The sequence below is a fragment of the Marmota monax genome, unplaced genomic scaffold (assembly GCF_021218885.2).
Source record: "Marmota monax isolate L192 unplaced genomic scaffold, Marmota_monax_Labrador192_F-V1.1 WCK01_AAM20220418_F8-fsc00081, whole genome shotgun sequence".
NCBI classification, from domain to species: domain Eukaryota; kingdom Metazoa; phylum Chordata; class Mammalia; order Rodentia; family Sciuridae; genus Marmota; species Marmota monax.
In genome coordinates, this window is record NW_026695234.1 from 1,315,149 (window position 1) to 1,342,563 (window position 27,415).

At 43.2% G+C, this 27,415-nt stretch overlaps 1 protein-coding gene across 2 annotated transcripts in view; it reads right to left on the reverse strand.

Annotated features, from left to right (window-relative positions):
- Ubash3b (ubiquitin associated and SH3 domain containing B) overlaps positions 1 to 27,415 on the reverse strand; it is a 145,043-nt gene that overhangs the window by 20,702 nt on the left and 96,926 nt on the right. Inside the window, exons 2-6 of one of the 2 annotated variants that reach the window (XM_046438658.2) lie at positions 17,147 to 17,200; positions 16,080 to 16,266; positions 13,618 to 13,816; positions 8,752 to 8,921; positions 3,475 to 3,683 (exon numbers count right to left, since the gene is read on the reverse strand). In XM_046438658.2, the coding sequence (XP_046294614.1) occupies positions 3,475 to 3,683; positions 8,752 to 8,921; positions 13,618 to 13,816; positions 16,080 to 16,266; positions 17,147 to 17,200 (819 nt within the window). Of the gene's footprint in view, positions 1 to 3,474; positions 3,684 to 8,751; positions 8,922 to 13,617; positions 13,817 to 16,079; positions 16,267 to 17,142; positions 17,201 to 27,415 lie in introns of both variants that reach the window. The other variant, XM_046438659.2, reaches the window with a different exon arrangement.

Consider the following 27,415-nt stretch of genomic DNA (forward strand, 5'->3'; position numbering starts at 1 on the left):
TGCCCTTCATCTTTTCTATGGCAATTTCCATCTGAAGGAAAGAATGAGAGTTGAATTTTTTTTTTCTTTTTAATTTTAACCATCTTCACCACTTTGCCGGAGGCTCTTTAGGGTCAAAGAAACTTTCTGGCCATTATCCTCTATTCCACCCTCTTCAGTCTCCAACCCTATCCCCACCTCAATCAACAAGATGATTAAGGATAGAAGTATTTCAGAGGAGACCATTCTCACCAGATGTTTAGAACTGTGGGCCAAGAACTCTCCTTTCTGCATGTACCACTGTAACTACAGAGGCCCCAAAGAGATCTTGCTAAAGGGAAGGCTGTCAAAACATGCAGCATTTAAATTATTGTTCATAGTAAGACTCCAAAAGCTTGAGCTAATAAACACTGTGATTTAAATACGGCTAGGCAAATCCAACAAACATCTCCCTCTGTGTCACTGGGGAGTGTTAAGGGGGAGCATTTAAATCAGATTTCTTGCATTTTCACAATGTGTGTGGCCATATATCCCTATGTGCCCAGTAGAGACCTGGTTGGTGCCTGTGGATCCAGCAATCTGTCCAGTTTTGTACCTGTTCTGGGTTATTCATTTTTAATACAGCATTACTATTAGAATTTTATTTTTGAAAAGAATATTCTTCAATATCATTAAGCTAACCAGATGCTAATTTTATTTTTCAAAAAAATAATAAGATTTAAATATTTGGGGACTCCTTTCGCTCTGAGAAGTGGCCCTTTCCAGACCATGAATGATAGATTCATTCTATTTCAAAGCAAAGGTCTCAGAAGCCCCAAGCCCTGAAGAAGTGATTTTCAGTCCTTGTGCCTATCAAAATCACCAGGGGACCTTGGAAAAATACTTCTGCCTGGGTCCCACTCCTCACAGATCGTGATTCAACTCGGTGGGTGGGGTGGGAACCAGGAGCCTGGAGTTTAACAAAGTTTTATCAGTAAGACTGATGTGCAGTCAGAAGAATCCAGTTATGGGGAAACTTAAGTAACTGTAGCTCAAGGATATCTTGTATCATTCACACAGTCTAATAGGCCAGCTGCTCTCCTGTATTTTAAACAGAGACCCTCCTGAACATTGTACAGTTGAAGAAAATTCAGTGTCCATGTCTGGTTCATCAAAGCTTCAGGGCCTGAAATATCTGGCTCTCTGGAATCATGCTGACATCTCGCCTGTCCATGCCTCTAATTACTTTATTGCAGCTAGGAAGACACTGACTGGATCCCTTCTCTCTCCCAAGGACAGTGCCAGCCTTCTTCCCTTTTTAACCATCACTGGAATCAAAGGACCTGATTCTCTCTGAGATGGGCGTGGGGCTGTCAGTTCTAAAAGGACAACAGTCAGATGCTTTATATTAAGAACAGGGTAGACGGGGCCTGGTCATGACATTCGGTACCTCCTCTCAAGCACCGGGAACTCTGGTTCCTCCCTGGAACACATTAGGCCTGCGGTAGGCTCAGAAGGGCCAGGCAGCTGGCCCACTGCAGAGACACCCTGGTGTTTCATCAACTGGAAAATCCCTAGGGGGACTCAGAACCAGGCAAGACAGTCCCATAACAGCAGTGAGAAAACATTTCCTTAGGAGGGACCCGGAGAACTGAGAAGCACTGGGTAGAGAGGGGTGAGAAAGACATTGATGCCAACTCCCTGATTGCTGCCTGGATCCCCTCTGCAGCTTCCCATCAACCAGCCAGGTCTTGCTGGAGCCTCCACCCTGTGGCTCCACCTCCTCCAGTCTGTCCTTGGTTAGGAACCAGGGAAGGTCTCTCTTAGAATAGAGCTCTGTCTCCTTGAGTCATTCCCACCTCAGGAGTTAAATAGCAAAGAGAAGTTTGTGTCTGGAGAACTGCCTTTGTGGAAGGGGCATTTGATTTGATGAGTATATTAAGCCCAGACATAAGAAAGAAGAAAAGAATAATCATAATTTTCATGGTTATTTTATATTCAGTGCTAATCTGTATAAAGTTAAGTGCCTTCTACTCTCCATAGCAACCCCAAGAGATAAGTGCAATTATTATCCCCATGTTATAGGTGAGCAGACAGAGGCTCAGAGAGGTAAAGTAACAGAGCCAAGGTCACAAAGTGGTAAGAGGGAGTCCAAGACTATTGGAATTAAACTTCAATTCTTAATCACAGTGTTCCTGTGCCTAACATTAGTGTTTCTCCACTCTAGCAGGGTTGGCTGTGGATGATGATTGGTGATCTTCAGACACAGTTTCTAGGAAATCACATCACTAGTAACTTTCCAAAATAAAAGGAGACAATGACACATGGATGTTGGTGTGACCCACTGCCTGAAGTCACTTGGGTTCACCTGGGCTTTGGCCTGAGCTCTAATGGGAGAAAGACTGGGTTTGGATGCAAGGATCTTAAGTAGGTTACCAGATCTTCTCACACATACTCTTCTTCCACCCATAGTCCTTCTGTTAGAAAAAGACCTGGGAACTGTGCTTCATCAAGCAAATAATCTCTCAGCTCTCAGTTTATTCCTCTATAAGGTCATGTGTTACTTAACCATGGGGATGCATTCTGAGAACTGTGTCCTTGGGTGCAGCATCACAGAATATATTTACACTAAGTAGCCTACAGTGTCACTAAGTTGTATAACTTTAGGTGACCAAGGTCATCTTTGCAGATTGTAATTGCCTAGAATGTGATATGGTGCCTGACTCTATTTTACCTTACTTTTTTTAAAAAAATATTTTTTAGTTATACATGGACACAATATCTTTATCTTATTTGTTTATTTTTATGGGGTGCTGAGGATCAAACCCGGTACCTCACATGTGCAAGGCAAGCGCTCTGCCACTGAGCCACAACCCAAGCCCAACCTTACTTGTTTTTATAATGATGAGATGGTGACTCTGGAAACTCAAACTCGTATATTTTGATCTTCAGAAACATTTCTGGAAAAGGCAATGTTTGGGGAACATGAGGCAACTTTGACCTTCAAAGGCTGGATGTTCATGGGCTGGTGTGGAGGGACAGAATGTAAGGCACAGGAAGGAATTGTTGCTGGGTGGGGGTTATTAAGAAAGAATATGTTCTTTTCCATCTTTGGGTTTGTGGTTTGTTTGGAATCTGCCTGGATTCTGCAGGGAGATGGATACTGCAGGGAGACCTACCAGTCTGAGTAATGACCCAGGACAAGGTGTCCCAAGACAATGAAGACCTAGCACTGAGGGTAGCGAGAGAGATGGACCACGAGGCAGCCTGAAATCCACTGGCATCAAATGGGGCAGGAGAGTGAGCAGAGCAACCTGCTTCTCAATTTTCTCATGTCTCAAGTCAGCTCATTTCTTGGAAGTGTAGAACCAATGAGTCTTTTTCCCCATGGGCACCATTTGCTCTCACTGCTACCCTAAGGCTCCAGGATCAAGTCCATTTCCCTGACACTTCCTAGAGCCTGCTGCTGCAATGTTCTTCAAGAAACAGCAGGCTGAGGTCCTAGAGTCTGCTTACCCGTGAAATATCCAGGTGCTGCATTCGTCAGCCTTCGTGATGTAGTTCTCCGGCAGGAGGCCAGAGCAGCCAGTGGTTAGGGACGTGCCGTAGATCCAGCCCTCGCTGGTGCTGGTCTGCTCCATGGGAGACATGAAGATGAAGTCTCCAGGCACCAGTTCCAGCTCATCATCATTCTGTGGGGTGTAGGGGTAGATCACCTGTAATGTCTGAAAGAGGAAGAGAGGATGTGTGAGACCCATGTCCACCCACCATTTGAGTGTCTGGAGGGCAAGCCTGAGCATTCTGGATAAACAGCACACACCACCTGAGGACTGGATATGTCCAGGAGACCCTGGGGTCTGGCAGGCTCTGGATTCTGATCAGAAAGCACTTCATCAAAATGTCATGGGCATTTTGTGTTCCTGAATAGTTCCAGACTTTCCTTCAGGCCTGTCTTCACTTCTCATCAGAATTCAGACATGGTTTCTGGAAATTTGTCTAAAAGCTGGAAGGCTCTCCAGTCAACTCCTGTGCAAATGCACTTGGACCCGGTTTCCCCTGCTCCATCTGCTGTGGGACGCACCAGAGCAGACATGTGAACTTCAGCTCATAGAAAGCATGACTTCCACATGGGGGGGTCACAGAAGGGCTGGATGGGAACTGCTCCTATAGGAAGGGCTTGGGAGTGAAGGGTTCCCCAATTCAGCTGTTTACACAAGACCTGGTTCCTGCCTTCAAGGAGCTTTCTTTAAATCTACAGTTTCAACAAAGACCCTGGAAGGAAACTGTTCTTCATAGACATCCGTGTGTGGCTTGGCGTGTTTTCATCACGGAGCAGCTGGAGACCACATGTTCCTTCTCTGAGCACAGAGAAAGCCTCCAGGACCCAGTACAGGGCCATGCCACTCGGCCGGCTGACTCCACATTAGGGGCCTTCCTTTCCTGGTAATATTAACATCATAGGGATAGGCCTGAAGGTATTTTAGAAAACATTACTGATTTTTTTTTTATTAACAGCTGGAGACCTCAATAGTAAGAAAAACATCCTCTATCCTATTTGTTTCACAGGGGATGGCAAGATGGCGAATGCTTTCTTATCTTCCCTCCGGCAGTCCTAACACTGTTGGTGATAGGCCACAAATTCTTGTTCCCATTTAACTCTGGTCTCGGTTTTCTCATCTATAAAATATTACCTAACTAAAAAAGTTAAATGAGACAATATTAACAAATGCCTTAGGATGGAGCCTTGTACACAGAAGGGGCCTAATTGTTTCTACTGAACCACGAGCCTGATCTTCCAAGTAATATCCTTCCTTGCAGTTGACTCTGGCCCCTGGGCCCTGACTGGGTAGGCCTGTGAGCCGATCAGCTCAGTGGTGTCAAGGTGAGCCTCTGGAACAAGTGCTACAGAAAGAATTTTCTCCTGGAAATCTCCAGAAGAAAGAACCAGTAAGTGTGATTTATCTCAGAGGATGAAGTCAACAATGCATGGAATTTGTTTGTATCACTGATTTCTTCATAGGGTGCCTGTTTCTTTCCCTAAGTCTCATTCTAATTCCTTTCCGGGCTAGATCTTCCATCTAGATTGCCTCTTTTCTCCTTCTCCTGCTCCCTCTGCCTTATATATACTCTAGATGCTTTTCCAAACAAACCAGGAAGATTTCTGTTAGGCTTTTTATTTTATTTTTTTTAAAAAGCCAGGCACAGAGGTGCACAGCCTGTAATCCCACTGACTCAGGAGGCTGAGGCAGGAGGATCTCAAGTCTGAGGCCAGACTCATCAACTTAGTGAAATCCTACCTCAAAATCTCAAAATAAAAAATAAGAAAGCCTGGAGATGTAGTTCAGTGGTAAAGCACCCCTGGGTTCAATCCCCTAGAACCAAATAAACAAAAAAAGGAATAAGAATTCACAAGTATTTCTTAAATCAAATCTCAAAGTTGTATACGTGATGTGCCACAAAAAGCAAAATTCCTTTTCCTGGAACACGGTGGAGGGAGAGTCATGGCGAAACAAGTCTAAACTCAGCCTCTCCTATTCCAGTACAGCACAAGTGTGGCTGGCAAAGCTCAAAGTAGCTCAGAGAACTCCTCCTTCATCCCATCAGAAAGAGGGATGAGTATTCTACTCTAGGATTTCCTCAGAAAAATCAAGGCACAGGAAAGGTTGGAGATAATATAGCGGAAACATACAGTAGCTTTGGTTTATGGAATGAACAACATAAGAATTAAGGTAGTGCAGCAAATCTGAAATTATAAGTGTGGAGGTAGGAGTGTAGCTCAGTGGTAGAATTCATGCTTAACAAGCTAGCCCTGGGTGCCATCTCCAGCACCACCACTACTTCCACCATCATCATCATCAAATTAAAAAATAAAATAATAACTGGGATCCATGAACACTGTCCTTTCCTACTTCCCCAAAGCAGATACAAAAACAGCCTAAATATGAGAGATATCAGGACACGTGCCTAGTTTGTACCACGTTATACTAATGCTAATGTCTAGCATCTGCTTGTGAGAATTCTATGGTATGTTTTCCTTCCTTGCTACACTGAAACTAAACCCCAAGTTTGCTGACCGAAGGGCCATCACAGCTCCATGTGACAGTAACAACTGAAGGGGCATTGCTTTTGGAGTTTTTTTTTTTTGAACAATAATAGCTGCAGCAGTTTTTTTGGTTGCACCTGCCCTGTGTTAGGTATTGCCTTAGGATCTTTCCATACATCTTCTTATTCAGTTCTTGCAACATTTCAGCAAAACATCATCACCATTTTACTGATGAGAAAACCAAGGACTGGAGGATGATGTAAGTTGTCAAAGTGAATCTAACCGCTACTGAAGGGAAGGAGCCAGGTTTGAAGCCAGGGATGGTAGGCTCCAAAATTAATGCATTATAGGATCACGTCCTTCCTCTTGATTTCTATTGCTTGGCACACATAAGTTGTGTGGTCCAATGTCATCACTAATGAGGAAGAATCTGTGTGAAGTATAAATGGGCATTTGTAAGGCCAATCAACTGAAAATGTAAAACAGCAGAGCGATGAGACCTTGCAGTTTTTCTGAAGCATCACTGTGCCTTGCCAAGGGTCCTTGCTAAATGGATCTCCTTCTTTAGACATCTGTTTGCTCATTGGAACAATCAGTCAAACTTGCCTCTTGGAGACAGAGTGAAGGAGAAGGAAGGCAAGAGCTTTGCATACGCAGAAAGGCACAGGTAGTCTGCAGATAAAACCAAAAGATTTCAGAGGGAGGGTCTAGTCAAAGGAGACCAGGAGGGTTTAATCAGAAGGAACAGTGATAAGTGAGCTTTTACAAATAAGAGATAAAAGAGGCCAAGTTATTTTTAGAAAAATAATTCATGTGGGCGCTTGCTGCCTCTTTCTTTTCATGCCAATTGGGTAGAATGTGGGTCAGGCAGAAAAGCAATTACCCTTTGAGTTAACTGGAGGGCAGTGTTGATTAGAGGATGTGCCTTGTAAAATTCCATTGCCACCTTCTCCTCTCAGGAAGGTGACTTCTCAGAGGCCATCACATACAACCCTTGACATTTTTTTTTTTTGTCTTTGGGAAGTTTCCAATCAGCCACACCTTTCTCCTTATCTTTAGGGCCAATCTTAAGTGATCCCAGGAGATGCCAGAATTCTTAAAGAGGATCAGACATAGTCTTCTTAATTCATCATTATAAAAACTTGCATCAAATAATTAAAAAGGAGGTCATGACATTCCGATCAGTGAAGTCAGGCAGATTTGCGAGTCCCTGACACTCATGGGCCACCACACCTTGCCCTGAAGTTTTGACTCTTGGACTGACTCTTCCCAAAACTCCCAAAACAAGAAGGTTGCCTGGTTTCAACCATGACATTCTGTTTTTCATGTTAAAAAAAAAAAAAGCCTAAAAGAGATGTTAAAAGTCTATGTAAAGTCACAAAAATCTCATTTCTTTTTGCTGTTGAAAATTGGGAGACACATGTAAACACTGTTTAATAAATATTAAATTGGAAAACAAACATTTCATCTAACTAGAGTGAGTTCTCCATTATCCATGGGAGATTATTTCCAACACCTCCAGTGGATGCCTGAAATTCCAGATAGTACCAAACTCTATGTAAACTATGTTTTTTTTCCCATACAAACATAGTGATAGTAAAGTTCAATTTATAGCTTAGAACAGTAAGAGATCAATACTTGTAACTAATCAAAAATAGAACAATTATAATGATACACTGTAAGCTGGGCATGGTGGCCTGCACCTGAACTCCTGCAATTTAGGAGATTGAGGCCAAGGATTGCAAGAGGTCAGGTGTTTGAGACCAGCCTGGACAACACAGCAAGACCCTGTGACAGAAACTAAAACAAAACAAAACCAAAACCAATATGCTGTCATAAGAGTAATATAAAATGTATTGTTTAATTCTGGCATTTTTCATTTAATAACTTCAGATCTGCAATTGATCTCAGGTAACTGAAACCAAAGAAAGTGAAATGGTGGGTGAATGGGGGGAGTACTGTATGTAGTATCTTTTCTAGATGGGTTGCCCATCTTTATTGGTCAAAATTCCTGGGCTCTGAAGTCACCTCTGGTCCTCAATTGTTCCTTGTCTTTGAACCAGACATTTAATCTTTGTGTCATGTTCTCCTCCAGGAGATAAAGGACAATATGACTCTTCTAAGATGGCACAGGCCTAAGTGGAAAGCAATGCTGATCCCCTCAAAAGAGCAATACTAGGATCTGTCGGTCTACAACAGGAATCAGCTGTCCCATTTGTGCTGCCCATTGCCATGCACATGAATGCTCACACAACTTTCTTTTTTTTTTTTCATATTTGTCTGTCTTCTTTCCCCTGCTGAACTCAAAGCTCCTTGAGGGCAGGACCATTTTAAAAAGTCGAGCATGTTCCATGGTACCTTGCATGCCACAGATATTGGCATACATCTGTTCATTTTGTCTTCTGTCAAAATCAAGAATTCATATATAATACTAAAACCTTTCCCAACATTTTCTATCTCTTCTCTACTTTACTTCTGTATTCCTCCAATAAGTTTGGCAGAGCAGAAAGAACCCTGTGAATGTTACCTGGATGAACCACTTAGGATCTAGAGGGGAGGGATGCATTCTCAAAGCCTCTCAGGGAGTCTGCAGAGCCTGGACAAAATCCTAGACCACCTGGCTCTTGGTCAGGTGATTGTTTCTTGTTCCCCTTAGGCATCCCTCTCCCTAAAGTGACCAGGAGCAAGCACTCCTGGTTCTGATCACAACCCCGTACCCAGTAGCGTCAGGAGCCGCAGTGAGACGTTACCTCATGGTTAGCAAATCGTATATCCCGAGAGAATATGGTAGCTACCCAGTCGCAACCTAGCTTGACATCAATGTTCTGGGCTAATTTCTCCAGAGTGGGTAGGTGGCTCGCCTGGAAGTGGTAAGCCAGGGTCACGTGTAGCTGCTTCTTATGAGGTTCCACGTGTACTTCTGGAAAAATGAAGAAAATGGTCAGTGAGGAGAATGTGGTGATCCTAACAATGGTGGAGAATTAAGAAAGCGCATAGAAGAATACCCAGATAAATTCTTCCCAAATAACAGAGAGTCCCTTGGTGAAAAGAAAGGTGTTTTTCTCCTTTCCTTCAAAACAGCAGAATAAAGGGGAAAGAGGTCACAGACCCTGAATCAACCCACTAATCAAGAGATAAGGAGCCACATATATGGCTTTTCTGTAGAAGATATGCATAGGCTGAGGGGTAATCTTTTTGGCTGGCCTCTCCTCACAATTCCAGCTGATTATTACTAGCCTTGCCAATCTGATGAGGAAACAGATCTAAAAGGATCTTGTATCCTTACAAGTTATGTAAAGATATACAGCATGCTTTGTGACTCCCAATTGTATTGCCTTCACTTTGGGATCAAGTCTCTTAGCTTCTGAGTGAGACTTGTGCAGAATTGAGGGGAAAAGGAGGAGGACCCTTTAAAGTTTAATGCTGGGTTTCTCAACAGCATTTTGGGTGGAATAATTATTTGCCATAGGGGGCTGTCCTGTATATTATAGGGTATTGCAACTACCCACTAGATGCCAGCATCATCACCTTAGTTGGAACAACTGAAAATGACTCCACACTTGGCCAAGTGTCCCCTGGGGGCAAAATCAACCCTGGTTGAGGACAATTGATTTAAATTATGTCTCATTTTAGGACATTCTAAAAACAAAACAAACCGACCTATATGTGGGAATGGCTTTAATTTATCTTTTGTGCTTTAATTGAGGGAAAGTCATTTACTTTCTAAGTTGAATAATGAAGAAGATGCAACTGGAAGAAATTAGGGACTTGGAGAAATAAGGGGCTAGATAAAGTTGCACAGAGAATTAATGGCTAAGGTACAACTAGAAGTTGGGTCTTTAGGTTTTATGTGCTTTTCCAGTTATACTACATGGCATTATTTCTCCTCCTCCTCCTCCTCCTCCTCCTCCTCCTCCTCCTCCCCCTCCTCCTCCTCCTCCCCCTCCTCCTCCTCCTCCTCCTCCTCCTTCTTCTTCTTCAGATTGAACCCCAGAGGCATTTAGCCACTGAGCCACATACTCAGCTCTTTATAAAAAGCTTTCATTTACAGACAGGGTCTCCCTAAGTTGTTTAGGGCCTCATTAAGCTGCTGAGGCTGGCATTGAACTTATGATCAATGCCTCAGCCTCCTGAGCCACTGGGGTTACAGGCTTGCACCACTGGGCTCAGCCTGCATGGCATTCTGCGGAGTAAACCCCACAAGACAGGGTGTTTGTCTCTTGTCTACTCTGTATTTCCACTAGGTGTACTATCCATGTTCTCAGTACCTGTTGATGAGCCTCCCTAAGCTACCCAGAGTGGAGAATGACAATCTGCTGGCTGAAAGAATCTGGGTGTGCCAACAATTCTAGAATGCCAAGTTGTAGGGCAAAGATGATGACCTGCTTTCCACAGACAGGTATTAAAAAATCAGGACCAGCAATGTATGAGTGTGCCTTTCCCCCCCACATCCTTGCCAACACTTATTGTTGTTAGTGTTCTTAATATGGAAAGCAGTATGGAGAACTGGGAATGGAACCACCATTTGACAATTATCCCACTCCTTGGTTTATACCCAAAGGACTTAAAAACAGTATATTACAGGGACACAGCCACATCAATATTTATAGCAGGTCACTTCACAATAGCTAAACTGCGGAACCAACCTAGATAACCTTCAGTAGATGAATAGATAAAGAAAATGTGGTATACATACACAATGGAATATTACTCAGCATTAAAAGAGAATAAAATCATGGTATTTGGAGGTAAATGGATGGAGCTGGAAAATATAATGCTAAATGAAGTAAGCCAATCCCAAAAAACCAAATGCCGAATGTTTTCTTAGATATAAGGAGGGTGATTCATAATGGGGATGGGTAGAGGCAGTGTGGGAGGAATAGATGAGCTTTAGCTAGGGCAAAGGGAAGGGAGGAGGCATGGGGGTAGGAAAGACGGAGGAATGAGACAGACATCATTACCCTAAGTACATGTATGAAGACACAAATGGCGTGACCCTATTTTGTGTACAACCAGAGACATGAAAAACTGTGCTCTATTTATGTAATATGAATTAAATTGCATTCTGCTGTCATATATAACAAATTAGAATTAAAAAAAAAAAAAAGATGAGGACCAGCCACTTGGGGCAGGGCCAAGAAGTTCCCCCAATCACCACCAGGAGGCCTCACAAAGGCAGAGACATGAAGGGGGCCAAGTTCTTGGAGAGTGACAACAGATTCTTGGAGAGGGACTGGCGCTCCCCCATTCCCATGTGAAAAGTGAGGACCTTAACTATCTCTTATTCCACATGCACTCTAAGAATTTGCCACAGGCCTGGATGAAACTTGCTTTTCTGATTTGTGAAGGATTAAGGTTTTGTGGTACAACATTAGTTTAGGTTTTTGTGGGGATTTAGTGGTTCTGACAATAGTCACTGTGGGATAAAAAACGAAACAAAACAAAACGCTGTTTTCTTGAGGTCAAGGGAAAAAAAAAACAGGTTATAATTTGCTTCCCTGTTATGCTGTTTCTCTGAAATATCCAGCTTGTGTGAAATGTCAGGCATTAAAGCTAGAAACTCAAGGCTGGTCCCTGGGAAGAAAGGCACGCCAGAGCGAAAGTGGGATAGCCTACGGTGACTTGCTACCAAAGTACGGGGAGGTGGTGGGGATGGAACCCAGGGCCTCACTCATGCTAGCCAAATGCCTTACCACTGAGCCCCGAGAAAGTGTCTTGAGGGCTTGGAGCTGCTTCTGATAGCAGAGATGTACTGAATTCCTGCAGTGAGCCCTGACCACACTCTTCCCAGGGTCCAAGCCCAATCTGGGGCTTTTATGGTAAAGAGGAACACCAAGCAAGAGGGCCCAAATTGGTGATGAAGATAAACAGCAAGCAACAGTGGCAGTGGGGCATTAGTGCAGGGTTGAGGCTGACACTTGGTGGCCTTGCTCAGGCCTTTTCCTCCCGGGTCCTCCATAGGATATGGGAGCTGGCAAGCTCTGGTGTCTCAGTTCTGCTTTCAACGTGCAGATTCAGCTGTGCTTCTCACACCTGTGTCACCCTTCTTCTTGCCAGCCCTCTGGCCACCTGTACCCTGGAGGGGCCCTTCCTTCATTTTCCTGATCAAAATCTTCCCAGCTTCCTCTCTTCTCTGAAGATGGAACCATTCTTCTGCAGTGCCTCTCACTCTCCTCAATGCCTGGGTATCCCACAGGGCCTGAATCAGGTTTCCTGACTGTGCCTCTGGCCAGGGAAAACCACTATTTTGTGGGGGTGGGGGACGTACTGGGGATTGAACCCAGTGCTTTACTGCTGAGCAATATCCCCAGATGTTTAGAATTTCAAATAGGATCTCACTAAGTTGTTTAGGGCCCTGCTAAGTTGCTGAGGCTAACCACAAACTTTTGATCCTCCTACCTCAGTCCCCCAAGCCGCTGGAATCACAGGAATGTGCTACAGCTTTTGGCTAAGGAAAATCACTTCTTATTCACTTCTCATTGCATAAACACACATGCCCAATAAATACCTGCTGACTGTGATTTTATTCTGGGGGAGCTATGAGTCCCCTCTAGCTGTTGTCTGTTCATCCCCCACTGCAAAAGGCTCTCCTTGGCTAAGAGAGCTTGTCTGCACCTGCAGTCAGACAGAAGAACTTTGCAAACTTCTCTGTCTTGTCCATACACATCCTGAGCATCCCTGAAAGGTAATTCCTTTCACAGGAAATCAATTGACTTTAACTAAGGGCTTCCATGAAAAGAGCAGAAAGAGGTTACATTTTTTGGACAGTTTTAAGGCTCGTAGGAGCTGCTCTACTGGGTTTCACGACATTGAAGGGTATTGGCTCAGTGGATTTTATTATGGTATACTATGAAGTGGTTCCACTCTGTGTCTTATGCTACAGTGTAAATGGTGAGATCCAGATAAACACCTGCAGGGGAGATGAGTTTGGGAGCAAGAAACTTCTAAACTGGGATAGTTAGTAGTAGAGAGGGATAATTTTTAGTTCAGTATTGAGTAGTCACTTGTGCACCTCCAACCTGGGTGTTTGGGAGTAAGCTTTGGACAGTGTCTCCAGGGGGTAGCACAATAGAAGTAGACATTTTTACAAGGGACCAAAGGGGTGTGGGGTATGCTTTGCCATGTGTACCCATTCCTGCATGGCCCTCCCCTTCCTAATTCCATCCTGTTCCTCTATGACTATCATGATTTGGATGTTAAATGCACCCCAAAGGCCATGTGTTGAAGGCTTGGTCTCCAGCTTTTGGGAAGTGGTGGAACCTTTAATAGGCGGAGCCTGGTAGGGGGTTTTAGATTAAGGACACGTGTTAAAGGAGATAGAGGGAACCTGGTCCTTCTCTCCCTCTGCCTCCTGACCACCATTAGATGGACAACTTTACTACATGCTCCCTGCCATGATACTCTCCTTGCCACAGGCCCCGAAGCAATAGAGCCAACCAACCATGGACTGCAACCTCTGAAATGATGAACCAAAATGAATCTTTTCTCCTTTTGAGTTGATTTCTCAGGTTTTTTTTTGTCACAGCAATGGAAACCTAATAATCATTTCCCATCCCTATCCTTCCCAACTCCAAATACCAGGGGCCAGGGCTGGGCTGGCAGTTGTGTGTGCTCACCGGTTTTGGAAGCAGCCTCTGCAGCAAAGTCGGCGGCAAACTTTTTGAGGACCTCTGCACTGTCTTCCTTCACAAAGAGGCCAATGAAGTTGGAGGAGGTATAGAGCTCCAGGGGTAAGGGAGCTGAGAACTTGCACTTCCAGCGGCTGACGGTGGTCTGCAGGGCTTCCCCCAGGGCGTCTACCTTGCTGTCCTCACACTGGAAGGGGAAAACAAGCAGGCTTCACTCAGAGCCTAGGAGACAGAGAGGCTGCTGCCACTTATCAGTGGATATTTTCCCCCAGAGACCGGAGGCTGATTAACTATACTCCTTTTTGTGTGACTGGAGAAGAACATCAGGCTCCCAATTATCTGGACACAGATCATCCAACTGAGAAAATTAAGCTGGGGAACGTGTGACCGGTTTCCTCCTTCCCTTGCTCTGCAGTGGACACTATCAATTCCACCAAAATGCAGCAGGACTGGTCAAGCAGAAAGCAAAAACAAGGATCAGGATTGGAGAAGTGTTGGTCAAAGGACACTAAGTTTCATTTGGATGTAAGGAATAAAATCAAGAGAGCTTTTGTACAGCATTGTGACTGTGGTTAATAAAAGTGTAGTATGTGGTTAATAACAATGTAGTATATACTCAAAAATTGTAAGAGAGTAGACTTGGGAGCTGGGTGTAGCTCAGTGATAGAGCACTCAGCTGGCATGGTTTTGATTCCCAGCAACACAAGGAAAAAAAGAAAAAAAAAAGACATAGAGAGTAGATTTCAAGTATTTCACCACAAATAAATGGGGTATGTGAGGCAACACGTACATTAATTAGCTTGATTTAACTATTCCACAATCTACACATATATTAAACCACTATGCCATATTTCATGAATATACACAACTTTTATTTGTCAATTAAAAAGAAAGTTTCCTGTTGGGTGGAGTGGCATACTCCTGTAATCCCAGAGGCTTGGGAGGCTGAGGCAGGAGGATCACAAGTTCAAGGCCAGCCTCAGCAACTTGGCAAGCCCTAAGCAACTTAGTTGAGACCCTGTCTCAAAATAAAAAAATAAACTGGGCTGGGGATGAGGCTCAGTAGTTAAGTGCCCCTGGGTTCAATCCCCAGTACCAAAATTAAATAGATAAATAAATAGGGCTGGGGATACAGAGGTAGAGACCCCCTAGGTTTAATCCCTGGTTTTCTGGTACCAAAACAAAACAAAACAAAAAACATTTTTCTTTGCTCAAAACCAAAAACCAAAACAAACAAACAAAACTAAAACCAAACCAAAACAACAACAAAAAGCCCAGGAGAAACATCATGGGAGACAGTATTGCATCCCAGGATAATTTGTGTATTTTGTACTCTTGTGTATCATCTGTACCTTTTCAATTCCTTTTAGATGATCAAAGTAGTCTCTCCCTCCACCCCCACGGTAGTTGAGAAGAGCGAGGCTCTGAGAGCTGTGACATCATCCTCCTACCCTCTTCAGAGCATTGGAAGGAAGAATGAGTGTCTCTTCAACTCTGAATGTTTTCAAGAAAGATCCTGAGATGACTAAGAGGAAGCGATAATCACTTTAATTTTCAGAGTAAATGGTAAAAGGGAAGGTGTTAGGAACATTTTTTTTTTTTACCTAAGAGAGTGAGAATATTTGGAAGAAACAAAGGAAAATATATTTTTAAAAAATTGTCTTAAAGTGCTCCTGTTCTGGGCTGGGGTTCGGCTCAGAGGTAGAGCGCTCGCATGCATGAGGCACTGGGTTCAATCCTCAGCACCACATAAAAATAAAATAAAGGTATTGTGTCCACCTATAACTAAAAAATATATATATATATATATATATATATTTTTTTTTAAAAAGTGCTCCTGTTATGCTTTGTCTTGAATATATGTGGATAAATTAACTGTTCTTTCTCCATTGCCATGGAAAACCAAAGTAGATACACATACTGAATGTATCATAGTGATGGGGATTTAATGTATCATTAAATAAGCTTTCTGATAGGATTATGGATTAGGTAAGCTGGCAGGTGAAAGCCATCTTTGATTTCTCTAGAAAGATGTAGTGAGAAAACCCCATGGACAGTGCCCACGAGGCTGAAATACATTTTCTGGTCTGTGGATGACACTTCTTGTTCCCTGCTCTGTTTCTTTGTCATAGGAGGTAGAGGGTTGACAAGGAGCAAGAACGGAACCGTGTCAGTGGCTCTGTTCCAGCTGCCAGGCCAGTGTGTCACCCACAGAGGTTCAGGCTTATTCCTAGGGTCTTGAGGAGCCACTCCAAACCCGGGGTGCTCCTGGGCCTCAGCAGACATAAGGGCAGAGAGATGGGCCCTGCTGACCCCTGGGAGCTCCACCCAGCCCAGGAGCCCAGGACCATTTCCAATCTTCCTGAGCAGCTCCCACTTTTACTCTGGGTCCCCAGGGGCTGGCTGGGAAACTGGAAGCCAGGCTCCCCTGGAGAGGAGGGGCAGCTTACCATAAAGAACTGGCAGAGGGTAATGTGGGGAAAGATGTTGTGTGCCTTGTTCTTCCCACAGATCTGCTTCGACTGCTGCCAGAAGTCAGAAAGCTTCTGCGCTAAGGGACCGGTGGGGCGGAGGTAGAGGACGTACTCCCGGGGCAGGGGGTCATCCAGGAAGGGGTCACCGACATGGGAGAACAACCTGGAAGAGAGAAGAGAGCCAAGGAGGCCTCAGTGGAGAATAATGGAAGGGAAGAAAGAGCTGAGACAGATCCCCCCTCTACAAGCTCCGCTCCCTGGGCACCGCATGGAGAAGGGTTTTCATTTGTGCTGTAAAAAAACACCTCTCGAATCTCACTAACCAACTCTCAGATGCATCAACTTCTGCTCTCCTGCTTGTCATCCCACAACTCCCTTAAAAAACCCTAAAGCTGCTCTCCAGGAAGCTTTCTCCCATTAACTCCAAATCCTTCCCCATCCACCAGTACCATTCCAACACATCCTGTCCCTTAGTCTCTGATTGAGCCCACAGTGACTCCCAGGAGCAAGGAAGCTCCCAGGAGGGTCACTTTGTAGGATCTTCCCTGGGTAGTGATATCCTTTAAGATAAGAATATTTTTCTAAATTGATTTGCCCAGAATCATATCTACACACCAAAAGTGAATCTTGTTTTAAATATATATATATTTAGTTAGATGAACACACGGTATCTTTATTTATTTTTATTTTTATGTGGTGCTGATGATCGAACCTGGTGCCTCACACAGGTGAGGCAAATGCTTTACCACTGAGCTACAGCCCCAGCTCCCAAAAGTGAATCTTTAAGTGGCTGGAGGAGAGCAGATATTGTGGGAGGGTCTATCCTGGAAAGACTGTGAATGTCTTTAACCAGTCCAAGGAGAATCACACTCTGAGGCCAGGGTAGTGGAGGCAATTGACTTGATAAGTGGGCTTGTCTCACAGCCTTCTGGTTCATTCCCCCTGGAAGGGTCTTTTGGAGAAAGCCTGCATGTCCCCACTCATCCACACACACTCAGAGTTAATTATACGCTATTTTCTCAATTTATTTATTTCATACCAACCAGTCACATGCTGCTTGAACACTTCTTCCTCCCGTGGATGCCAAGGCTTTTTGTCTGGAAGAAGAAATCAAATATCTATTGTTAGTATTTTTAGCAACCTCTCAGCTTTCCTCAGCACAGCGACAAGAACAGATGAAGGAGGCCACATCAAAGCCCACGTCCCACTCCATCCTCAGTGGTGTGCAGCAGACACCTGCAGCAGGTTTTCCCCAAGGGTCACATCAAGGCACATGGAAGTTAGGACTTGTCACTGATTTCCATGTAATTAGCATTGGATTTGCATGCTGCCTGACACCCAAGCAGTCTATTTTCAGCAGTCTCCACATTAGAGTTTTATTTTTGCTTCCTAAAAGTTGTCATGTCTTGGTTTTTCCTCCTCCCTTTTCACCCACTCATTTTTTACTGACCCAGATCCCCTACAGAGCAGATTCTTGTTTGCAGCCCATTGGCAGAATGGGTTAGAAGGTTATGCAAACATCAGGCAATACCAGGCTTGGTGGCCCACGCCTCTAATCCCAGCTACTTGAGAGGCTGAGGCAGGAGGATCACAAGTTTGAGAGCAGCTTCAGCAACTCAGTGAGACCTTGTCTTATAATTAATTTTTTTTAAAAAAGGGGCAGGGAATATAGCTCTGTAGGATTAATCCCAGGGGAGCTGGGATTGATCCCTAGTATGGGGGTGGGGTAGGGTAGTGACATGGGGCTAAATGCCCACCAAGACAATTGGGTTTGGAGAGTCATTAGCTCCTTTCACCCCTCTCCCACCACCAAGAGCCTGATCCATCTCCTCTAACTATTTTACAGACATTTTTGGAAACAGCAGTACTGGGAAAGGGCATGGACAGAGCCATGCTGATATTCCCCCATTGGGAGGAAGAACCGAAAGCCTCACTACTGGTGGGTTAGTAGTCACAGGATGGCTTAACAGTGAACACTTGTGCACAAGGTTTTAAGTAGAGTCTTTTGAAATTTTAGACACATCCACAGGAGTCAGGTATTGGGGTTGGGGTTCAGATAGTGGGGTTCAGATCCAGCTTTGCTCTCCCTCCATCCTTTCATTCATGCATACATTCATACTTGCATTTACTCATTATCTAGAGCATCAACTGTTTTTGTTGGGACCTTATTGGGCACTGGGAATACAACAAGGAACAGTGTGGTCTCTACACTCATGAAGATTTCAGTTGAGTATGGTTGAGACATTCATTGTATGGTTAATTGTTTAATCACTCAGGTGGTAAATGCAATGGGGGTGAAGCACAGAGAGCCATGGGGAGTTCTTGCCTCATCTCTCGTTGAGGAAGGTGGCTTTGAAGAAGTGGCATTTCAAATGAGATCTGAAGGATGTAGACTCATCTGAGTGGGGGTGGGTAGTATTACTTGCTGGTTGTGATGATGGAAGACACCTAGTACCTCTACTCTATGGTGAGATGGAAAGTTGAAACAAGATAGTGGATGAGGAGCCTTAGAGTGACCACACACTATACATGAGCAATAAACATCATTCTTTCCCCTTTACACTGTACTGATCCAGGGTCCTCGGGAGGGAGACAGCAGGGAGTGAATCCAAATTAAACTGACACTCCTTCTGAGCCTCCCTTCCCCAGTTGGCTCCAGAACTCAATCAATCCTCCTTCCTTTTCATACCTCTCTATGGAGCAATTAGAATGATGGAGGCTGTGATAACCTCCGGGTCAGGTGGGAAGTGACCTCAGAGATCATCTATGAGTCCAACTTCTTTATTTTACACAAGGGAAAACTCAGGTGGAAAGAAGTGAAGAAACGTGCTGTAAAGCAGCCTGGTTAAGAGACAGCTGGGTGAAGGCCAGGCTCTGCTGCTCCGCTCCACATCTGAAAATCATTCAAAGACTTTCCTTTTCCCTGTGGAAATCTGAGCAAATACGCAGAGATCAGGATAAAGACATCTGCACAGTCAGTTAGAACAGCATCGTGAAAGACAATAAGATGAAGATATGCAAAAGCAAGACAGACCCTGGGGTCCCTTGAAACAGCAGCACAGTGACCCCACATTCACTCCCCAGCCTTGACAAGGTGCTTCATTGCAGCCAAGCTGTGCCAGACAGAGGCCAGGGACCTCACTTCTGTCAATAGAGAAGCCACGTACCCACAAAGGCAGACCAACCTTGATCTGTTGGAGGTTAGAATCTCTGAGGGATTAAACTCACCGAAAAAAAGGACCCATTGTTTAAAAAACAATTGGGAAAAGCCAAACTCATTTGTGGCACAGACAATGTGCTATTTATATAAACCACCCAATTTCTTTTTTCCTACGCCCTTCCCTCAATGAAATACATCTGACTGAAATTTAATTTATTTTTTCTGAGGAACTAGGAGAATCCTCTTGAAAAGAAAGATCTAATTAAGTTATGATCTTTGTAACTCAAAAGACATGTTTTGGACAGGATTCAAAGAAAAAAATTGAGAGAGATAATTAAAGGTTTAGGTGTGATAAGGCCGTGTGATAAAAGGTTAAGGAAATCCAAATTCTTTCTAAAGAAGACAAGTCTGAAAGGGCCTTAATTTTGTGGAGGGTTATCTTATCTGACGCACCCATTCTAGTAAGGATCAGCCAAAATAAAATCAGTGCTGGCTACAGGACAAAGGGTTCAAGTTAGTTACCAGAAAGAACTTTCTGAAAGTAATATGCTTGAATGTTTCTGTGTGTGTTTCTGTGTTTAAATTTCTAGAAAGTAGTTATTGATCTGAAATAGAGGAGTGAAATTTCCTAGACAGGATGCAGGGAGGGTAAACTTTCCTTTTCTCTCAAGCCCCAGGTAGACCCTATGGCCTCTTCACCTACTACCGGGTTGGCAATGATTTGGGTTGAGTTTGTTCCCAGAACTCTGCCCACAGAACAGCCCAACACGGGAATCAGTAGCACAAGTCTCCTCCTCTTCACCCAGCTGAAGAGACTGTTGCCATAGAGCACCAGCTCCACGGCCATCCACTGGGGCCATGCTGGGAGAAGTGGGAGTGTGTGGGGTGGACCCCGAACCCCAGGCCGAGCCAGAACATCTGCTACTCTCTGAGTGACTCAGAAGTTGGCTGAGGATTCATTTCAGAGACTTTTTGAGACCTTAAGCAAATAAAAGACTCTCTCTGTCTCTCTCTTTTAGTACTGTGCATTGAACCCAGGGGCGTTCAACCACTGAGCCCCATTCCCAGCCCATTTTTTATTTTTTATTTTGAGATGGGAAGAAGAAATCTATTTGATTTCTTCTTCCCATCTCAAAATCAAATATCTTGCTAGTTGCTCAGGGACTCTCTAGGTGCTGATACTGGCTTTGAACTTGCGATCCTCTAGCCTCATCCTCCCAAACCACTGGGATTTCAGTCATACACCACCACACCTGGCTATCCCCAGCACTTATTTATTTATTTATTTTTTTGAGACAGGGTCTTGGTAAATTGCCAGGCAACTTAATTGCAAAACTTGCAATTCTTCTGCCTCTGACTCTCTAGTCACTAGGATTAAAGGCATATGTCACTGTATCCGGCTAGACGGACATCTCTTTAAACTGAGATACCAGTAGCTCTGCTATTGGATTACAGCAAGGGATTATAGTAATGAACAATTTCAATGGGATCTTCTTGGTTAAAATCAGTGAGCCGTGTGATTCATGGAAGTTCTATCACATACAAACATAAATTTGACTTCGGATCCTGGTCTTAACTTTCTCAGTTATGCCTAGGGTTCATTTATAGCAGACTGTGAAAAAATTAATGCAAATTCTCATGTCTACCAGGAATGGGGAAGAACAGCACAAATAAGACAAAAACAATGGCTAGCCAAGAAATCAGGGAAGTAACTGTCAAGAAATTAGCCAAAAAGGGAGGAACCAGTGGCATCCATAGATGGCCTGTTGGCTTTGCTGGGATTCCTCCCACTATGATCTCTCAGCTCCAATGATCTTAGGTCAGGAGGTAGGTCTGGTCCCAGGGTCACAGAGATACTCTTGTGCCTTTGAACACAGCCTGCAAAGGACAGATCCCTTTCTCCTGAGTTTGCCTGAGGTATATAGCATCCTTTCCTCCAATCCTTCTCCTTCCCCACCCTCCCTTCCTCTATATTTTCTTTCCTTCCCTTTTTCCTTCTTTTTTCCCCCATCCTTTTATCATTTACTCTTAAGAAATTCTTGCCAGAAACCAGATGAAAACCTAAAACCAAACCATGAGTGTGTTGAGTGTTGTACTCTGACTGGTTGGCACCCTTCAGGGACAAGAGCCACTGGTTCATTGGTTGAGTCAGGCTGGTGCTACTTCCAGGTCCAGCAGATTCTCCTTCTCTGCTGGAACTACAGATTTTGAGCTTGACAGGAATCACCTGTTTAACTCTCTAGAAGGATGAGTCCCTCTGAGCCACACTAGTTCTCTGGTATTCCACAATGGCTCTGGCCCTCCTGTTGTTTGAGTTCCTGTCATTGGACACCAGCCAGGCCCTGGGTTGTCATATGGTATAGAAAGAGGAGAGCCTGGGTCTTGCTCATAGAAGAAGAAAGACACACAGAGCAGGTTCTTATAATGCAGTATGTGAAGGGCAAGGATAGCGCATGGAGTGCCAAGAAAGCTCAGGCTAAGGGCTCTAGCTCCATGGTAAAGAGTTTCTAGGTCTGAAGTTCTTATATTTTATCCAGAGCTACCTAGACCCAGTTACTAAGGCAAAGACAAAGAGGTGCTTTCGCATCTTTTCAACTTTTTTTTTTTTTTTTTTGGTACTGGGGATTGAGCCCAGGGACTTTCAACCACTGAGACATATCCCCAGCCCCGCCCACCTTTTTAAAGTATTTATTTAGAGACAGGGTGTCACTGAGTTGTTTAGGGCCTCACTGGTTTTAAACTTGTGATCCTCCTGCCTCAGCCTTCGAAGCTGTTGGGATTATAAGTGTGTGCCACCGTGCCTTGCAGATCATTTTAATATTTGAGGTAACAATGTGATAGTCATCATTCACTGAAGCCAGCTCAAGGTTCAATATTTGATTGTGCTACATTTCTCTTGATATCATATTTTGTGAAGCTGGGGTTTTGGCAATTGCAGTCATAGAAAGCATGTACAAGAATGTTACAACAAATCCCACTATTATGTATAATTAATATATATGTGTGTATGTACATATATATGTGTGTATATATATATGTGTGTGTATATATATATATATATATATATATATAAAGCAGCAATTACCCAATAAAAATTCATGTGAAACAGAAAGTAAGAGTGGTGGTGGTTTGAGCAGTCGTATAGTGCCCAATAGACACACATATACCATTAATAAATAGTGGTGATAATTTAAGGATAAAATAAAAATACTATTTTTTTTCTATTTATTTATTTATTTTTTCCAAATGCCTCCTAAGTTATTAGGACACAAATACTTACCAAGGTATTTGAGTTTAAATACTGAATAAATAGAACTGTTGGATATTTATGTTGGCCACAAGCTCTATGTAAAAATTACTGATACATGAAAGGTGCTGTGACCTGAGAGTTTTGGAATTTGTCCAAGAAGAAATGATGTAGCAAGCTAGATAGAGGGAAAAGAAGGGTGTGAGCAAAAGAAGGAAGGCCAGAGGCAGCACTGTATGTAGAGGGAAATTAGAATTAGGTGATGCTAGGGCAAAAACTGAAAAGCTGGAGTAGATAAAGATGAAGCTGAAAAGGTAGGCGGCAGTCAGCTCACAAAGATCTTGCATGCTGTGTTAGAGAGCTTAGACCTGATTGCATCTGCAGTGGGGATCAGAGAAGGATGTTCAGCCAGAGTGGCATGCTGGGATTGGAACAGAGGGATAGACTCAAGGGAGATAAGCTCCCTGAAGCCCCATGGGTGTGCTGGGAGACTGTAGAAGGTCTTGACCGCAGATCAGAAGGGTGCCTGGAGAGCGTACACTAGAGCAGTGGAGGTGGCGATGTTGGAATGATGTTTGGATTGTGGATGGAGCAATGTTCAGAGGCTGTCCTGGGACTATAGCTTGACAGTGTGGATGGTGGAGTTTGGGGTTTTGGAACATTTCAGAGGAGAGAGAGTGCAGGAGTAGAAACAAGTTTGGGAGGAGGGTGGTAGTTATTGATCCAGGTTTCATGATTAGAACCATCTTGTTGCTAGGCATCTCCTTCCTAGGATGTTATCTATTTCTTTTATTTTTTTGGTACCAGGAATTGAACTCAGGGGCACTCGACCACTGAGCTGCATCCCCAGCCCTTTTTTGTATTTTATTTAGAGACAGGGTCTCATAGAGTTGCTTAATGACTTGCTTTTGCTGAGGCTGGCTTTGAACTCATGATCCTCCTACCTCAACCTCTCAAACTGCTGGGATTATAAGCATGTACCACTGCTTAGAATGTTTTCTTGACTATGAATCCTTGTCTTATTCTTTTGTGACCAAGACATTTCTTTTGGGCCACCATTGAGTTCCTACTTCCTGTCTAAGGAATATCTTCTGCTCCTAACTGATTCAATACTGAGACCAATAAATATTCAAGACATCTCTAATGCAGGTGGGTATGACCCCTGGTTCTTTAGCATGAACCTCCATGTGGCTTTAGAAGGAGAGTCCTTCTCTTATATTATTGCCACTTGACAAAATTCCAATGCCTGTAATAAAAAATAATATATATATTGCCTACTACATATATAATTCTACATTATACACACATGCATATATATATATATATATATATATATATATAAATGGACATATAGTCACTCGAAATAGTGAGACATTTTTTTTTTAATGGTGCCAGGGATTGAACCTAGGGCCTTATGCATGCAAGGCAAGAACTCTACCAACTGAGCTATATCCCCAGCCCTAGACCTTGATTCAATTAGAGAACTAATTTTTTGAGCTTTTCAATTACAAGATGAGTATCCCTTATTCAAAGTGCTTGGTACCAAAAGTGTTTGATTTTGAAGATTTTGGGGTTTTGAGATATTTGCATACACTTTACCTCTTTGGCATCTCTACTCTGAAAATCTGAAGCCTGAAACAGTTGAAAATGAAAAGCATTTTAGTGTTTAAAAAGTTTTAGGTTTTGGAGCACTTCAGATTTTTGAATTAGGGATCAAATTAGGGATGTTCAACCTGTACTTGGAGTTGCATTGTCTTTGATTTTGAATTGATAGACATTAACTCCTGGCCTCTGGCATGCCATCTGCTCTATGCACTGGTTCTCTGTGACCAAGGACCTATTTGTGAGGAAAAGAGAATACATGGGGTCAAGTACATAATCCTCCAAGTGGATAAAAGTCCCTGTGAAACCAAAATTAAATGATATATTTCCTTTATGTAGCTAAGACCATCACAATTTTTTGAATATTTAATACAAACTTCAGGATTTAAAAAAAAATCTCAACCTTCAGGATGCCAGTTGCTCAGTTTTCCACACCTAACACTTTTAATTCAATTTTAAATGGCCTAATTAATGAGATGACTCATTTTCTTCTCTCAAAATCAGCTTAATGGGCTGCACTATACAGGGGGATGGGGAGACATAGGCAGAACCCAACTCATTTTCTTCATGGTGGGTGAGTTCAGCTACACAAAGAGGCCACCAGTATCATGAAGGAATATTGAGGGATTCTTTTAGGGTGTACTAAAAAACAATGCTTTTTTTTTTTTTAAATAAGTTTAGACAGAATGTCAGAGTCCTTTTCTGTGTTCTCTGAATGCTTGCTCAGTATAGATCATCTTTGTAGGTTCATCTGCAGCATCCCGAGGCTGACAGCCACCTGAGCATCAAGGACAAACAGGTGACTCTACATGTATTTGTTTCTCTAGTAGGAGAAAAATGAAGACATCAATAATGATGAAAGTCTTTATGTACCATGCACTTAACAGATATTAAACCCTCATGACAAACTTGGAAGCCCATATTGTTAGCACCTGACTGCCCCTGGGTGGATTAGCTCTGAAAGCGAGAGCCCGATCTTTGTGACTATCCCATTCCAAAGCTTGGTTCTGGAAGTATAATTAAAAGTTATGAATCAGCAAAAAAGTAAACAATAGCTCCCCTCACCCATGGGGAGGGGGTATGTTCTAAGACCCCAGTGGATGCTGGGGAGTGTGTATAGTACTGAACTCTATAAATATTTCATGTTTTTTTCCTATGCATACACACCTATGATAAAGTTTAATTTATAAATTAGAGAGATTAACAACTAAAAATCTAACCATTTCAGTTGTCTGTCATAAAAGTTATTTAAAACTTATAAGTTATTTATTTCTAGAATTTTCCATTTAATATTTTTGGACCAAGGTTGATCTTGGATAACTGAAACCATGGAATGAAAATGGATAAGTGGGGACTACTATACCGAGCAGCTGTCAATCTTGGGAGATCAGATGCTTCATTCTGTTTTTTGAATACATGATTTGGTATCTCAAACTGTTGATAAAAGGTCCTAATCCAAATATTTGGGTTTTATATTACTGACAGGGCACTGCTGTGGTTTCTCCACACTCCTCTTGAGTGGGAATTCCCTGGTTGTGGGAGTGGAAGGACACTGTGTCTGCACTGAGTCACCCACCAGAACCACTAAATCTTGTCTAGCTATTCCTGACTATTCTCAGGGAAGTTATGTAGCACTGGGGCTGCAGGCAGCTTGAGACTATGGAGGTTAGAATCTTTCCTTTGCATGGAAATTATTTTTATATGGTAAGAAACTTTGCATAAGGGCTCTCAATGTAGCAGCCACTTTTATTCTGTTACAGATGAGGAACCCATCCAGTAGTACATGTCAACAGCTATGCATTCAGCACCGAAGGTCCACGTAAAATGCAGAGAGGCCATTAAGACATTGTCCTTGCTCTCAGGAATGCACTATATCTGTGAGGCTCCCAGATTGCTCAGTTATACCAGCTTCAGAACCAGATTCTTGCACCACAGCATGGGCAGGTGTTCTCTTCAGTGGGCCACATTTGCTGCCCAGTGAGACCTGATTGCAGTCAGAGCTTCAAAAATCTTGCTCTCCATCCTTCTGTGTTGCATGGCTTGGGGAAAGTTATTTTGCCTCTCTGTTGTCAAGTTCCCCCACCCGACCCCAACTGCCTTGAAATACAGTAAAAGTATAAGGATCCCGGGGCTTTGAACAATGCTCTTAGCATCTGTCAAGTAATAAAGCTGCGGGGGAAAGGATATTTCCTAATTTGTTTAAAATTTTTTTCTGTCAACGATTACTAGATGTCTCTGCTCTTCCATACTCACATTTGACTATGACCCTGGACTACTTTCAGAAGGATTGTTTCAGGGAAGGGTTTAGGGACATGGGTTGAAGAGGGGAGACTGGAAGCATGATTGCATCCAAAGGGAGGTAAAATAAACCCATGCAAATGCATGCCAGAACCAATTAAAAATGTCCTATTACTATATCCTATTTTTATCACTCATGCTTCTTCTGACTCCTGCTTTTTCTGTATCCATGGCAGAACAGCATAGGCAGTTCATGATAGCTCTTGACTCCTAAGGCCACATTCTCACTCAGAGATGCTTCTGGTCCACTCAGCTTTGCTGAGAAAGACTCTAGACACCCTCCGCAACTCTACCACCCTCTACTTTTCCTTCTCTCTTTAACCACAGAAGACAGGAGGTCCTCTCCCCACAGTGTCCTAACCACCCGTGCTGCTTAATACAGGAGTTTTCCTCTACAAATAGAGTCTTACCCGCTATGATTCTAAAGGGAGAAGGAGAAGATGTCTAGTGTGGTGACAAGAAGTGACATCTGAGTGAGATGACCTTGTAAGAAACCAAATGAAGTGAGAAAATGAGGGTAAAGACACTGAGGCCACATCCTGGCCCAGGAACAGCCTGGGCACAAGATCCTGGACTTAAACAGATGTGAGCTCCCAGAGTTTCCAAATGACTCATACCTTGGAGATAAGGTCTACAGATGAAGAACGCTGGGATTCAGTGAGTGGCCATATCAAGCAGTGGTCACCAAAGTGGTTAGTTAATTATCAGATACTTCTAGTCTTATAAACTTCCTCCTCTAAGATGAAAAATTTGTCATTTCTCTTCCAAAATGAAGACTGAGTATCCCTTATCTAAAATGTTTGGGATCAGAAATGTTTTATATTTATTTATTTATTTTTAGATTTTTGAAATATTTGCATAGACATTACATTTTGTAGCTAGGTTCATGGTTATCTTTGCTAGAAAAAGCCTTTTTCCTTCCGAGTAGGCAGTCTTGTTAATCATTTAACCTAGTACCATAAGGTTATTATACCTGAAACTTATCTAGTCCTGCTCCTCCTGGTT